The 16914-nt window shown below is 51.0% G+C and overlaps 1 protein-coding gene across 1 annotated transcript in view; it reads left to right on the top strand.

The window, feature by feature from the left end:
- Nucleotides 1-16914, top strand: part of LOC137647277 (UPF0449 protein C19orf25 homolog) — a 37949-nt gene that overhangs the window by 13336 nt on the left and 7699 nt on the right. Inside the window, exon 2 of the mRNA XM_068380674.1 lies at nucleotides 1986-2130. Within this exon, the coding sequence (XP_068236775.1) occupies nucleotides 2001-2130 (130 nt within the window). The 5' untranslated portion in view covers nucleotides 1986-2000. The remainder of the gene's footprint in view (nucleotides 1-1985; nucleotides 2131-16914) is intronic.

Raw genomic sequence — 16914 nt, 5'->3', positions numbered from 1 at the left:
GATGGCTGGACACCTTCGACAATCCTCAGCTTCAGTTTACCAGGCTAAGGAGACTGTCTTCTGTGGTTGGTGTCATGGAAGGGGTATCTCTCCCCTCGATGCCACTATTCCAATAACAGTGGAGTTCCTTGTGCACCTTAGGGAGAAAATGTACCTCTTGGTTTAGGCAGTAAAAGGCTACGGCTCAGCCTTGAACCTTGACTTTAAACTGAAAGGAGTCGATATTTCTTCATTATTGGAACGTTCTCTCCTCATTGGAAGCTACAAACTTATCTGCCCCCAGTCAGAAGTTAGTCCCCCTCCTTGGAACGTGGTTCGTGTCCTTTAATCTCTGAAGGGTGCTCCCTACGAACCATTATGCCATGCAACAGATCGCCACCTCATTTTGAAGATGGTGTTCCTATTTGCCTTGGCTTCGGGCAGAAGAGTTAGTAACATGGATGGTCTTTCCTATGACATCACCCTTTCAAGTGGATGGGGGGAGGTAACTCTCGATTTTGTCCCTGTGTTTTTTGCCAAGACTCAAAAGCCGGGAGTAGTGGATCCTGGATTCGGGCCCCTCCGGATTGGGAGTCTTTGCACTGTAACTGAGGATCTAGATCAACTGTTACTATGCTCAGTAAGGAGTTTGAGGTGCTACCTCAAAAGAACATTAGCAGCTCGTCTCCTAGTGTCAGCACTTTTCATCAGCACGGGGAAGGTCAAGAGAAGGGTCACGAAGAACACCATCTCTGCTAGGATTCGCAAGGTCATTGACCTGGCCCCGAATCCTGACCCAAGAGCTTATGGTGTTAGGGTCATTTCAACATCCCTGTTGTTCAAAAGAAACTACTCTGTGGTGCAGGTATTGCAAGCAGGCATTTGGAAGCGTCAGATAACCTTCACCACCCACTACCTGAAAGACGTGATCCACAGGAACTTCTCTATTAGTCCTGTGGGTGCTGCAAAACAATTGGTTTAAACACCTTGGGCTCCTTGGTGAACAAGTAGCAATAAGGGCAAAGGTTACCCAGGATTATTCTGGTATGAATACGTAAAAAAGACTGTCTCTTTCTTTCTTTCATCAGCCACTCTCTTGGGGATATCAATATCCAGGGTCCTCTGCAAAGCTGTCCTCACCTATCTGCAGGTAGAACCATTTTGCTTGTGTAATCTGGTATGGAAATAATACTTATTGCGATCCCCTTACCCCTAACGAGGGAGGATTGGGTAATGTCTTTGGTACCCTTGGCCTCGAAAGATTCCTACGACTCTAAGAACTCTTACCTAGACAGTCACATTGCTGGTATCACAAACACACAGCTTGCGTAGGCGCTGGCTGTGTGTAGCATGGTTTTTGCAAGGTGTGGGGTTTTTACTAGTTATGGGCACAGCATGTAAGCGTAAACCTAGGGTCAGTGCCAAGAAGCCAGTTGACACGGACTTCTACCTTCCTAAGGGGTAAGTCATCCCCTATAAATAGTGTTGGTTTATATTAGTGACAGAACAAATGACAAATTTGGAAGCAGTTTGTATTTTTCCTAACGATAGAAACCTGTAGCTATTTACTGTATACAGATTGGCCCGCCAGCACCTATCCCCCTAGAAGTCCTACCTCCAAGCAAAAGTGGTTACTCAGCCCAGGTGTGTAAGCGGGATAGCAAACTATCCCTTACCTCCCTGCTAACTAACGGCGGGATGGTTAACCCTCGCTAAAAGTCTTATAGTTCGTCTTTCAGCTAAGCCGAAAGTAATATCCCCTATAAATAGCTACAGTATAGGTTTGTATTGCTAGGAAAAATACAAGTTTCTTCCAAATTTGTCATATTTAATTTACAGTATTTTTTTTCTCTAAAATTCCAGTAAAAACATACCTAAAGAACAGTTAATGGACTTATCATTTGAGAAACAGTACACATAGTAATCATGAATATGTAACATCTATTGTTTAAGTAGCTATAAGTGAAACGCTGCTTACATGTTTCAAGTGTATATGTATTTTTCAGTCAAATACGTGAAAAATGTTTAAATCCAAGAAAAAACCGGACTTCCCTGCTCGTCCAGACCCACCAACCTGGGAGGAGATGGAAGAAGATTTAAAAGCAGCAACAAATGCCGATATAATTTTCACTCTTACTTCTTCCAGTGCAGGTAAGGATTTTTACTGCTGCTTTGAGTTTTTCCATTTATCAGTTGTTCCGTAACCGAAATACAAACCACGCTATTTACATTAGGTTTACCTTTTAGTGCAGCTGAAATGCCGAGCCATTAGAGTTTAACGAGGGTGTATTACCCCCGCGCTAGTTAGCGGGGGAGGGGGTAGGGGAGTGGTAGCTAGCTTCCCCTCCCCCCCTCACACACAGGTGAATGCTCACTTTCACTTTTGGCTCGGACTGGGACAGACGTCTCTGTCTTGGTCCTCTCTTGGCAGCCATTGTTTGTTTTGTCTACTTAATCGCTTACTTTTCTTTTACTCAATATATATGTAAACATGTTTTCATGTTTGTATATATATTTGAGTATAGAAATCAGTAAGTTTCCTTTTCAGAGTTGTGTGTGTAGTGTACGATATCTCCGTGGAGTCCTCGGCAGTTAGGCCACCACGGCGTAAATTTATGGGTTGCGATCGAGTTTGACTTCGGTCTTTCTCTCTCTATCTCTCTCTTGAGGTCGTTCACCCTTTTACAGTACTACGTTTTACTACGCCCTTGTAGCTTCCTTCCCGTGTGGGGGGGGGGGGGTTGCTATGCCGTACGTTTTGTCTCAATTAGTTTATGAATCTAATTGAAAGTGTTAATTTTTCAGCTTGTAGAACGATTCCTTTCGGGGTTTTCGTTCTTTCTTTAGTGTTCATTCATTTTTAAATTACATAGTTACATAGTTTCATAATTATAATTGTTATAATTCTGTTTTGGTTACAGCTCTCCTTCCGTGAGTGTAAGTGGTTGTGAGGGCACGTGCCTGCTGTGTAATTCTTTTCCTTTCCCTCGGGATTCCTCTTCGGAGCCTTCCCGGGGGAATGAATGTGTACTAATGATTTTTGTTTTATTTTTTTACAGTTACCGATCTAGTTCGTTTCTGTAATATGGCAACGGTGTGAGCTGTCTTGTTGAGGCCTGGGGATTCGGCTGTTGTTGCCTCCCCTTTGGATTTTTGTGTTCTCTCCTGCTCCTGCTCAGTGTTAGCGCACAGGCGCTCTCCTGCTCATCAGCGCTCTCCTGTTCGCCAGCGCTCTCCTGTTCGTCAGCACTCTCCTGTTCGTCAGCGCTCGCATGATGATCATCTCTGCTGTTCCTGTTGGTTCCTGTTACGCGCCCTGTGCGCCCACGTTCGCCCTCGCGATCTAGAACTTCGGTTCAGGTCTGGGTCAAGGACTCTTCTTCTGCGCAGGCTTCCACGCGTTGCCTTCTGCTCGTCAGCGATCATCAGCTCGCCAGCGACCTTAGACGCGTCAACATTCACCTGCTCGCCAGTGATCTCCTACGCGTCAACGATCGCCATCGATCTGCCACGCGTGTCAGTTCCCCTGACCACCATCAGTAGCGTTCTAGCGCTCGCCTGCTGTGGACCACGATCTCCGGTAGCTGAGTCTCGCCGTAGATCTTCCTCCTGCTCGCCAGCGACCTTTGCTTCTGTCCTTCTGTGCGCCAGCTTTCTTCATTTGCCAGCGCACATCTGCGCGCCCTTCTTTGTCACGCACCAATGGGCGCCAACGGTTTTCTGACCGTCTAGGATCGCCTGATTAACAGCTTGCTTCAGCGCTCACCTTCCTGATGCACCTGCGCGCCTTCTGTTAGCGCGATGCGCGCTAACCATCACTAGTCTCTCTCGCGTTGGCAATCGCCTTGCACCCGCGCGATTCTTCATCTGCTCGCTAGCGTTTTGTTAACGCACCACCGCTCGCCAACGCGCCATCGCTTGCCAACGCACCATCGCTTGCCGACGCGCCATCGCTTGCCAACGCTCCGTCACTCTCCTGCGGGCTATCGCCTCGCAGAACGCGCCATCGCTCGTCAACTCGCCATCGGATTCCCGACCGCCTGTGCTCACCCGCGCGCCCACGTGCCTGCGCGGCCACACGCCCACGTTCCTGCGCGACCGCACGCCCACGTGCCTGCATGTCTACGCTCATGCTCTCCAATGTTCGCCCGCGGACGGGGTTCCGTCGCGCGATCCGACGGGGTTCCGTCGCGCGAACCGACGGGGTTCCGTCGCGCGAACCGACGGGGTTCCGTCGCGCGAACCGACGGGGTTCCGTCGCGCGAACCGACGGGGTTCCGTCGCGCGAACCGACGGGGTTCCGTCGCGCGAACCGACGGGGTTCCGTCGCGCGAACCGACGGGGTTCCGTCGCGCGAACCGACGGGGTTCCGTCGCGCGAACCGACGGGGTTCCGTCGCGCGAACCGACAGTGTTTCTTCGCACGAATGTCGGCTTAATTCTTGCAGTATCCATTGCTCGTCTATGGGTTATCGCTCGCCGACCACCAGCTCTCGCCCTTCCTACCACGCTCACCCTCCTTCTGCGCTCCTTCGCTCACCTTCGTTTGCGTTCCTGCGTGATTGCGCATGGGCGCTTCCACGTTCGCCCACGCGCAAATCATTGATTTACCATTGCGCGAGCCACAGGGGGCTTGCGACCACGATTCCCATTGGGGTTTTCGCAACATGGCCAGCCTGGCGAGTTCTTCTGGAGCGTATTTCCAGAACACGGCCTCACCCCGTAAACGCAGAGCATGGCACATGCAAGAATAAGAGGAATCTTCAGGGAGGTCTGAGCAACACTCTTCTTTCCAGAACCTGGGTTAGCCCTTCCCCGTCATTCCCTGGAGGGATTTTTGGCGGGGGGCTTTCCGTTCGAGATTTCTCCATCGGCCAAGGGGTGACTGCTTACACCTTCCTCTTCTTCATCTTGTGTAAGGGGCTTACCAGGTCCTTTCCCACCTCGGTTACGGCCCAAGGTTTGGTTCAAGGGAGCTACAGGAAGGTCATGGGTACTTTCCTCCTCTCGGGCTCAAGCACCTTGGCGTTTCGTCGTTAAGTATCTAACTTTCGGGCAAGCTCGATGTTGGACCATCTGGACGCGCTGACCGGAGGTTTCCTTTTGAGTGTCTCATCCGTGGATGTCGACAACCTCAGACACCCTTCCATCCTTGAGAAGAGTTTGTTTGTGCCCAAGGACAGAGACATAGACAGCGGCTGTGCGGAGGAAGTCGACTTCTGTTTTCACTCCTCCAAGGCGCTTTCTTCCAGACTCTGCAGGGCTCCAGCGCCTTTTTCTTTCAACCACGTCGGCCTAAGTTATCGGCTACGACAACTGAGACAAGGTGTCCAATTGCAGTTTCCTCCTGTCAGGAACAGATGGCACGGGAGGCTCCCACGGGGGGGGGGGGGGGGGGGGGGGGGGGGGGAGCATATTCCTAGGGGGAGCGGCAGAGTTCACAAACTCTAGGATTGGCACCCCCCTCCCTTGCAGGTTTCACGCGGGTGGATGCCTTAGGTTACTCATCCGGATGACAGCTTCCCGATGCCCATTCCCGCATGATCTCTGTGATCAGCCAAGGATATCGCGCCTGCTGTCTCTGTCAGCGGATTCAGTGTCTCTGAACCTCTATGCCATAGGGTCGGCAAGAGTTTGCCCGTTTGGGCAGAATGATCCATACCTTAGGAGAAGGTCCTCCATAGGATCATCGACGGCTTCACCCCCAGCTTCTTCAGTCGATCCTTTCTTGTAAGGAAGTATCTGAGACGGGAGTTCCGTAGTCGACCTCTCAGCCCTGATCAAGTTTGTCGAACAAACTTAGTCCAGCGTGGAACAGCAGAATCGGTCAGACTGGTAACGAGGCGACAGGACTCCTTAAACCCTGGATCGGAAGGACGGGTACTTTCAGTTTCCATTCCATCCATCTTCCAGGAAGCTCGTGGAATTCAGCCTAGACTGCAGGTATTCCTGCTTAAGATGCAGTGTGGCGATCCCGCCGTGGCATCGCAGGATTTTTTTCCCCAGAGAACTCTCCCTGCTTTCCGCATGGCCGCTCAGGGGCAGGCTTCCGCCTCCTTCGCTTTCAGAGGTCTGGTCAACTCCGATAGGCTCGGGTTCGACCTTCTTCAGCGCCGGGACAAGCTTCCGGATGCTTACCATGAGTGGGGGTTCAGGGTATTTTGCTAGGAGCCTTCTCTTCTTCTGCCTCAACACCTGGAGTATATGGCCATGATATTGAGTCAACGGCCTTACCATGTTGGAAACCCCGCTTCTCGTCCGTCCAGCTAGGTTAAGCAACGTCGGTTCTGGTCGGTGCTTAGATGGGTGACCACCTGAGGACGCCAGATTCTGTTGCCACCTCCTCCGAGCCTTCCCTTCAGTTGACTGTGGCAAGGCTGAGGAGAGTCGCAGTACCTGTTCTGAGTCAAGCAGAGCTTTCAGCCCTACCTTGGAACGTTCCTAGTTCTCCTTTCCTCATTGACCCTTCTATAGTTCCAAACGGTCGCCTCAGGATAAGTTCCATGTGGGGCGGTCCAAGTTCCGGGGGTTTCAGGCAACGATTAACCGTACTTTCTGGCCCCTATGGGACCAGCGGAACTATTAGACCTGCAATGGGTGTTGACCTATGGAACCTCTTGATGGGAGTGGATATTCTCGTCCTTTCCCCTCATTCTTGATGCTGTTCTCGGACTCGTCAAAAAAAGGGGGGGGGGGGCATGTTCTGGCCCAGGCCTATGGTCAGGACCTGAAGGATACCTCTCCATCATTCAGGCAGGCTTCGGGGCCGTAGTCTGGCCCCTCTACAGATCCTACAGCTCCTGTCGAGTCGCTCCGTGCGCGTTGACTTCATGATTCTGGCGTGTTCTCACCAGCAGGGTACGCATTTTCACACCTTCACATCTTGCAGTAGAGATACTGGGATGATTGAGATACTCTCAATACCACCATCGGCTCTCTCATTCCAGGCAGAGGAATGTTCTCTCCGACTATCTGAGCAGAGCCTTGTAGAGAGAGTGTACCTGGGGGTCTTTGGCCTTGAGTAACCAGCAAGTCCTGGTCTGGGGGACCTGATCGCGACAGCTTGGAACCTCAAGCTTCCGCTGTTCTTCCCCCCAGTCTCAGACCCCGAGACTCTGGCAAGATGCATTCCGGTGATGGTGGGACAACTTCGACGCCTGCGTCTTCCCTCCTTTTTGTCTGTGGAGAATGGGTTTCAACAAGACCAGGTTGTCTGTCAACCTTTCATGGGAGAACTCCACTGGGACTATGCGCAGAACGGTTTCCAGACCCTCTGCTTCCCCTGACGGAACTCCCGGGAGAGCTTCTCCCACGGCACAGACTACTCAAACAACCACACTGCAACATCTTTCACGAGCCCGGGCGTCGCTTCGGCTTCATGCCTGGAGACACTACGCCTCCTCCTCAAGAAGAGACAACCCGCTACAGTCGCCGGACGGAGGTCGCGTCATCTGCGATAGTCATCCGCAGGTGTCTTCCAGGCGAAGTGAAGAGTCTTCGGTGGTTGGTGCCGTGGGAGATATACCTCTTCCCTTGAGGCCTCTTCTCCAGCAATAACGATGTTACAGTATTGCCTTTCGGCGGGAGGAAACTCCTTTCCGCTCTCGGCAATGAAGCCTGTCACTCAGCCTTTCCCTGACCTTCAGGCTTAAAGGAATAACTTTTTCCTTCCCGCTGGATCTTTCCTCGCTCATGCGAAGCTACGAACGTCCCTGCCATAGTCGGAGTGAGACCTCCAACTTGGAGCATGGCTCGGACTTTTCAGTCCCTTAAGAGGTCTTCTCAAGACCCTTTACTACAGGCCTCTTGATTGTATTCCGTCTTGGGTCTCCTGCTCACTCTGGCCTCGGCCAGTGTGTAAGCAATCTTCTTGGTCTCGTACGACTCCGCCCTTTCTAAGGAAGGGGGAAGGCAACATTCAGGTTCGCTCCTGAGTTGTTGGCTAGACTCAGAATCTTGGGGTCCCGGCCCTTCGGTCCAATTCCTTCAAGATTTCGAGTCTCCATTCTGTATCTGATGTCCCAAAACCTTCTTCTTGCCAGTAAAGGAATCGAGAGGTTAGCTTTGGGAACAGCTGCAGTTTGTCCTCAGTTGCAGCCGATTTGGGAGCACAAGGAGGACACGGTTGAGAGTCACCAGTATACCTCCTCAGCTCGGACTCAAGGACATTCATCTCGACCTGTCTCCAGACTGTCCCCCGTCACGTCGCCCTACAGCACGATGTTGGATACATCGCAACGTCCCTCGCCTTCGAGTAATACTACTCTGTGACTCAGGTGCTACAAGCTGGAGTCTGGAAGCGTCTAATGACCTTCGCAGCCCGCTTCCTGGAGGGCGTGACCCACAGGAGTTTCGATACGTTTTCTATCGCTCTGTGGTGGCTACACAACAGCTGGTCTAACCTCAGGCTCCTTTTCGGACAGGTAGCAGAAGGTTGAGGGCATTGTTATCAGGTTTTAGTCTGCATGAACGAAAGAAATATGTCTGGCCCTTACTTCTTTCTTCATCATCCCCTCTTCGGGGAAGCAGCATCCTGGTCTCTGCATAGCTGACCTCGAACCTCTGCAGGTAAACCATGCTTCCTTGTGTTCCGAGTATTGAGTCAATATTGTCGCGTCCCCCATACCCTGACGAGGTGGTATTGGGAACATCCTAACCCAGAGTTCCTTCTGGAACTCCAGGTCAACTGCCTAGGACGGGTCACACTTCTTCCTTCACACACAAGCTTATGTAGGCCACACGGTTCCTTGCGGAGCAAGGAACTTGTGAGGTGCAGGGACTCCTTTTCTCGAGTGCGACTCACTCGGATTCTGAGTCCCCGGGTAAAGCCAAAGCCAGTATGGCTGGGGACTTTCCACCCTACCTAAGGGGTAAGTCACCCAATGTATATAGCGTGGTTTGTATTTCGGTTACGGAACAAATGACAAATTCGAAGATAATTTATATTTTTCCTAACCATACAAACCTTAGCTATTTACATATATTTGCCCCCCAGCCCTGTCCCCCAAGACAAGTCCTACCTCTAAGTGAAAGTGAGCATTCACCTGTGTGTGAGGGGGGGAGGGGTAACTAGCTACCACTCCCCCCCCCCCCCCCGCTAACTAGCGCGGGGGTAATACACCCTCGTTAAATTCTAATGGCTCGCCATTTCAGCTATGCTAAAAGTTAAACCCAATGTAAATAGCTAAGGTTTGTATGGTTAGGAAAAATACAAATTATCTTCGAATTTGTCTTTTTAATCCTTAAATAGTTCATACATAAGTGATTTAAGTTTTTTAGGCTATTACTCATATTTCCTGCACACCATATAAACCCTTTTGCTCTATACTATGGATATACATTGGCAAAAACTGAAACTAGCCATAAATTTTTTAGCGAGCTATAACAGCCTGGCGGTAGTTAGCGGGAGTTAGACCGGCTACCCTGCTCACACACAGACCGGTGGTATGGCATCACTTTTGCTTTTGGGTGGGTAGAGTTCGGACATGCCGTCTCTCTCTCCCGTCAACCCTTTAGATAAACTGGCTTTGTTCCGGCACTACTTTATATAGAAAACTATTTAAGGGAGATCTATTTCATCAATAGTTGAAACTAGCTGTAAGACTTTTAAATCAAGTGTAACTACCCAGCGCTAGTTAGCTGGGGGTAGACCTGCCACCTGCTCACACTCGTACCAGTAACAATACGTCACTTTTCATTTTGGCTCGGAAGAGAATGATAACTGTTATCTTCTGCAAAATAGATAATAAACAACAGGCCTAAAACTTAATACCCTTCCTTTCTCTTTTCAGATGTGCTTGACATGAGGATTGATTATGCAGGTTTGTCCTGACATAGAAGGGCACTGTTACAGCATCTTTATGCATTCCAACAATGGTGTGACAAGATCGACGTCTACGCCTTTCTCCCTTTCTGTCTGATGGGAAGAGTACTCAACAAGACCAGAGCATCCGACAATCTCTCTGTGACTCTCATAGCTCTGCTATGGTATGACGCATAGTGGTTCCCGGACCTGGTGTAATTCTTGACAGAGCTTCCGAGAGAACTCCCTCCACGACATAATCTACTGTACTCAAACAGCCACATGCTGTTTACTAGGCAGCGATATGGTAGGTGGCGGAAGAAGAAGGCAAAGAGGAATTCTACTCTATTGGGGTCATCTTTAAAGGCAAAGAAACCCCGCCGTCTAACTTCATTGGCTCATTCCTGCCATTTTTACTCTGCTCGATCGGGCTCCTCCGAAGGTCAGTCGATTATGAGTGGAGGCCCTTTGACCCTGGGACAACCTTCCGGTTTCGATGTCTCCGTAGCTTCCCCTAGAGAGGCAGCGCCGACTTCCGCTGTAGGAGAATCTCTCCGCTGACATGGTATATCAGCTTTGACCTTCCTTGGGCTCATGGATTCAAGGAACAGCTTCTCGAGGTCCTATGTCTTGGGACCTAGCGGTTGATTTTGATCCTCCCCTCAAGACTCTGGAGGTCTTGTACCGAAGCATTCTCTCATGTCTCTGGATGTACCAACCTCAGCCTCTGCTAGCCCACTCTACGTTTGGGCTACTTCGGTAGATGAATGTGAGCAGATGCAGACAGGTACCAGTACCCTCTGGGTTATTCGTTGAGGATCTCTACGTGGAGAATCCAAGGACCAGGTTTGGCTGTGTTCCCTTGGCAACTCATGATGGTGACCTTCTGCCTGGGCTTGCTCAGCATGCCAAGAGAAAGCAGAGTGAGCTGCCTGTAAATCCTCCTCCAGGTGTTGGACAACCTTTCTGTTCGCGGGAGTCACCCTTCGCCAGCTGCGGTAGGGCAACCTTCTTGCTTGCGGGAGGGACTCTCCTTGGTAGCATCAGGTGTTGAACGACCTTCCCGTTTACAGAAAAAGACGACCTTCGCCTGAGTGGTCACTCCCCTAGGGCTTCCGCAAGTGTATGCTGGACTCTTCCATGCCTCGCTCTAGCTCTTCAGAGTATAGCTTTTACGACCTGGATGATACAGTAATGAGGTTAGGCACATGTTTGCAGTCCCCACCTCTTTCCGTCGTATTCGTAGGGTGAGCTCTTTGCAGGGTCAGGTTTTTCGAAACTTGCACCTATGGTTTCTACCTCTTACGAGGGACAACTTGCTTCTCTGTCTGCGCGTCAGTGTGCAGTAAAAGCCCAGACTTAATCGCCCCCAGGTGGACGAACATCGGCCCACTTAGGGGGAGGGTAAGGCTTCTTGCCTTCATCTTCAGGAGAAAGGACGAGCCGGTGTGCTTTTCTCTTGAGAAAGCTAGTTTGCTGAGACACAGATCCTAGTCTATCAGATTAGTCTTGCTCACTGTTTTGCACCCGAACACTTGGCGAAGTGGGCCGGCGAGCTCCTCTACCTGACGAAGGTCTGCGCGCTCTTCCAACTATGTGCCATGTTTCACCATAGCTAGTTTGCTATTTCTCACTCATTAGTGCACAAAGATTTGTCTTCGCATGCTCCACAGGCAGCTACGCACAAGTAGCTAGCTCACCTGCATGCAAGGTATACACCTCGCATGCTTCCAATGTGAGTGCTTCTTCGCAAGTGCACTTCTCAGTGCACTACGGGCAGGTGTCGAGACAAAAGAACAGGTAGACCCTACCTTACATGCGCACACTGCCACAGGTGTTGCCTTACCAACACACTCTTTATCCCCCTCATCAGCAAGGAGGACAGTGATCACACTCTCTAGGTAATAATACTTTGGCAGCGTTTACCGTTTCAGCTTCCCACTCTACTTCGGTAGGTGGTGAGAGCGCAAACGCTCGTAGACAGGCTGAACATAATCACCTCCCAAGTGAAATAGAGCATGGAGAGGAACACGGCGGTTCGTCAGATCATCCTGTACCCTTCCTAGGCACTCTACTAAGCTTAGGAAACACTCCAGGTCTGCACCCTCTAGTGCCATCACCTTTTTGAAGGATGCACAATGGTTTGCATACCTGGTACAAGCAGTTTGGAAGGCGGTCTCAGGACCAACCCACAATCCTCCAGTTGTACTCCCCTGGGTACCCCTTCCATCCCACTGAAGGTTTCGAGTTCTTCGGGGAGGTGTAGTCTGCCTGTTAACCCGAGATGTAGCTGTTCCTCTAGGTAAGCTCCCTCTCAGACTGTGCCTCGCCCTCCTTCCTCTCAGCGGTCCTCTAGGTACCAGCAGTACCTGAGTACCAAGGCTTCCACCCGTTGGGATCCTGAGTGGGAAAGGCTAGGCATTATTCTCATCAAGCCACAGAAGAGTAAGTGGGGTCAGCAGGCAACCACTCCTCCTCTGGGGGATTTGTATCCTAGAACTAGCAGAGGTTTGAGATCCCCAGGGAGGTCTCCTTTACGGACAACCATAGGCTTTTGCCAATAGATCTGGACTGTCAAGATCAGGCCACCCCAGGGGATCATAACCACTTTCAAGTCAGTGGTGGAGACTAATCCTCCGGTCTCTGCCCTGAGTGTGGGGGTCACTCCTGTATGCAAGTCTTAGTGCAACGAGTTTTGGGAGTGGATGCTCTCCCAGTGGACGAGATTTAGCAGGCAACGGATGAAGAAGGCTTAGAGGGATTCTTACCCTTCAGGATCATCCTCGAAAGGGAAGAAACCTCTCCATTGGACTCCGTCAGATCGACCTCACCATCCTGACTCTGCTCAGTTGGTTTCCCCTGGAGTAGTTGAACGCAAGTGGTGCCCATATGACTCTGGGACAACCCTATACTCCAGAGGTCTCTGTTGCTTCCCCTAGAGAAGCAGCGCTGGCTGGCTTTTTAGGGGAGTCTCTTTTTGATGACGCGGTATGTCAGCTGTGGCCTTCCTTGGGGTCACAGGTTCTTTTTGCAAGAAAAGGCTTCTATTAGTCTTTTGGTTGGATGCACAATGGAAGCATACAGCCTCCCCTGGGGTTGATCCCCATCTTCCCCTTCGAAACTCCATAGGTCTTGGACCGAAAGAGTATCATGCGTATCAGACTGTCTCGGCCTCAGTACCTGCTCCCCTGCTCCCCCAACGTTTATTCGGCTTCTGCGGGTGGGTGTGAGCAGTTGCTGACAATACTCCTCAGAGTGACTTGGTAGGGGATCCCTCCAGGGTGAACCCTGGGACTAGCTTTTGGCAGTCAAGGGCAGTTCATGATGTGGATCTTTTATTTGGGTTTGCTCAGCCGGTAGGTAAGCAAAGTGAGCTTGCTGGAGGTTTGTCTCCAGGTGTTGGGCAGCCTTCCCTTCCGAGGGAGAGCTACCCTTCACTAGCCACTGTTCAGCCTGTTTCTCGTATCCAGGGAAAATAACTAACTGGGCAAAAGGGGTTGATCGTCCTTCCTGCCCACGGAAGAGACGGCCTTCTCCTGAGTGTAATCACTCTCAGAAGCTTGCGCTTTTGGTTTCTACTTCTCGTGAGGTAGAACCTGCTTTACTGCCTGCATGCAATCACTCAAAGTTCCTCTCCCTTGCAGGATAGGAAGGCAACCCTCCTTTCCCCTTTGAAGGATAGGACAAACAGGAGAGTTTCTCTCCATGATGCAGTAGCAAAGAAACTTGCTACCCTTAGTCTAGCAGACGAGTCTCGTGCAGCGTTGCACACCCTATCACCTAGCGAGGTGGGCAGGCGAGCTAGAGTGCCTACTAGATGTATGCCCTCTACCTCTAATAAGCGCATTGCTCACTATAGCGAGTCTTACCATCTTGAATCGCAAGCGTAAGAAGCTTTGACTTATGCACAGGTCAGCTCTGCTTTACTAGCTTGCTCTGTGCACTACATGCAAGTAGATTACAGTATACCTTATCTGTGCATGCTGAGAAAGGTGTGTGCACTGGCCCAGCTTATCAGCTTTTGTCTTGCCAGGTTCTGTCTTGCCAGCGCTCACCTCGCCATCGGTCTACCCTACAAGAGGAACGTGTTCCCTTACAAGGTAAGGTAGCTTCACCTGCTCAGACTGATCGTTCGGTTATTCATGCTGACGACACCTGCTTCCCTAGAGAAGCTGAGCATAGGGAAGAGCACTAGTCAATGTCCTCTCGTGCCTTCCCATTCCTTGCCACTCGCATCCAAGTCGAGGAAACAGTCTCGTGGTACTACACTAGGAACGTTTCCGTTTTCGATAGACACACCACGGTTCTTGTACCTTGTTCAAGCAGTGAAGCATAGGCTCGCTGTACCAGCCAATCTTCCTCCACCTGTTCCACCCCCGGATATTCCATCTTTCCCTTTGGAGGTTTCGAATTCCTTCTTGGGGAATGAAGGTCCTACTGATCCCAAGCTTAGCAGTGTTGCTCGCCAAGTTCCTCCTTGTGCTGCCCCAGACCTTCTTCTCCTCAGGAGTCCACAAGGTATCAGAGGTACCTGACTACCAAGGCTTCCACTGGCCAGGACCCTATCTGGGAGAAGCTGGGGGTAGTTCCCATCATCTTGCAAAGGAGGAAATGGAATCAGAGGCAAACAGTCCCCCATTGGGGGATACAGTTCAATCTTGAATTAGCAGGGGATCGACAACTCTTAGGGAGATCTTGTTCACGGACAACTATAGGCAACAGCCTTTAGTGCTAGACCGGCCCGAGCTTTCCTGCAGTAGCAGTGCTCCTCCCACTTCCTCCTAAGGTACAAGCCCTAAGGAGGCATAGAGGAAGGAGAGATCCTCCCTTCTTGCAGATTTTATCACCCGACCGTGAGCAAAGACCAGCCCCAAGAATTGGCATTCTATGGCTGAGGCTGAGCGTCAACATTGGGGTGAAAAGTAAGTTGACCGCAGAGTCCATTTCCGTAAGATCAGAACACAGCGGCCCTCCAGCGAGAGCTGACTCCTCTGCAAGAAGGAACTCTGTTAACGACTTGAACCCTCCCCAGGCAGCTATGGGTGCTAACTTGGAAGAGGAGGAACCCTTCGACAATGGTTCGGAACACACTAATGGTGTATTGTCGGCGTCCGCCAGCTCCAATATCTCTTCTGTAGATGCAGACCATCTCTTTCAGCAAGTTCTCTTCTTCATGAGAAAGGTCAACTCACTAGAGGAACCAGATCAATTTCCAGCGGAGGGAAAGGACAAGGTCCTGGATCTCTTCTATGATATGTCGAGGCCCACCATACTAGGGTGGCCTTACCTTGGTCAGGGAGGGTTAAGGCGGCAGAGGCTTTTGCTCAGGTTTCGGGAGCATCACATTCCCTCCGGTCTGTGAACTCCTCGATCACTTCCTCCTCCGTACGTATGGCAGAGGAAATATAATGAGATAGTAGAGGACAATCTATCTCCTCTACCCTTGGATCCGGTGATTCTGGCTCTTACTCAGAACTCTTCACTGGACAAACTGGTGACTTTGCCAATGCGCTTCTCTGCAGCTTACACTGCCAACAGTAAACATGGAATGGATTGCAAAATGTTCTTTGTACTGTAATCTGTTTCATTGCTTGGTTGGAGACAGTAGGCTACCTCGTTAACAACAAGGACTTCTCTACTCTCCAGAAGAGGGAGGCTATGTCAGCTTTCCTCCTCTCAGGAGCTAGGATACTGGAGTTTCTAATGCAGAACATCGTCTACCTGTGGGTCACCTGGATTTTCAGGTGATGCGACGCTGTGATCTCAAAATTCCAACTGCGGGTGCCGAGGAGAGAGGCGATGGAGTTGCGCAACTCCTCAATGGACGGTCCCTCCCTCTTTGATGTCAAGGATATTGAGGCAGTGGCTGACAGATGGAGGAAGGCAAGCCAGGACTCCCTCCTCCATACTGACTTCACGTCCTTACTCCCTGGTCTGCCATCACAGAGGTTGTCTCTGATGAAGCACCAGGGTTCGAAGAAAAGCTCTCACCCAAAGAAGCAGTCAGCACAGCCTTGAGGTTCCAAACAGCTTTAAGGGCTCGAAGATGGGCAGAGGAGGTAAGAGAAGGAAACGTAGACGTTCCCGCCAGGGAGGGCATTATCCCGACCAGTCCTGTAGTGGGGGATACCTGAAGAGCACTTGGCAGAGGTGGATGCTCCATGGGGCTGAGCCTTGGTCCTTTTCCATGCACGCCCTCTCGTCCTCCTTTGACTCTCCATCCGACAATGTCAGATTCTGACCGGAAGGGATCTGTGAAGGAATAGGCCCTTTGGGCTGAAGTCCTGGACGGGTCTCCAGGCTTCTACAGTCGGTTATTTCTGGTAGAAAAGGCGTCTGGAGGCTGGAGACGAGTCATCAACCTCTCAACCCTGAACGAGGTTGTTCAACAAACTCCATTTAAGATGGAGACGCCCCAGTCAATCAGTGTGTGTTTGTGAGTTGACTTCTGCATCCATGCACACCTGCCCTGGACTCACCGGCCGGCCCTGTGGAACCTTTATATCGGCGGTGGAGACCGATCCCCACACCCTTTGTCCCACCGACAGAGGTCAACGGTGTGATTGTAATAATAAGTGTAGTGAGTGAAGGGAGTGGTCTTCCTACCAGTGGGAGAGGTTTGGGCGATGGCGGAAGAAGTCTAAACGGGATATTTCTCCTTCGAAGGTTCCTTCGAAGGGAGAAAAACCCAAGGCCTCTTCTTCCGTCTCCCAACCCTCCTCCGAAGCTCCTACTCGTTCTGTCTCTTCCAAGAGACCGTCGAGTAGTTGCGTAGACCAATTTAATATCGGCCAACCTCGGTTCTCGAGAGATGGTGTTGCTTCCCCTAGCGAAGCTGCCCCACCTCTCCCCCCGGGTGAGGCCTTGTCACTAACTTCCTTATTACAGGTTTGGTTGTCCTTGGGCTCTCGGGGTCCGCCCTCCAAGGACGCATTGCTGCAAATCATCCGCAAGGGTGCTAGAGTGTAGCAGTCATCGTCGCCATCAGAGGTAGATCCTCTGGCCCTTGTCGACGTTGTGATGTCAGAGGTGTCGCCTATGATCTCGTCCGACTCCTCTGCTCCTCGAGACTCTCCAGCTGTCGCTGCCGACTTGGTTCCCCCGTTCCTGATCATCCTTCGAGGGGGAAACTAA

This window comes from Palaemon carinicauda, chromosome 9 (genome assembly GCF_036898095.1).
Source record: "Palaemon carinicauda isolate YSFRI2023 chromosome 9, ASM3689809v2, whole genome shotgun sequence".
Classification (NCBI taxonomy): Eukaryota; Metazoa; Arthropoda; class Malacostraca; order Decapoda; family Palaemonidae; genus Palaemon; species Palaemon carinicauda.
This window is presented reverse-complemented; position numbering and strand designations above follow the sequence as displayed.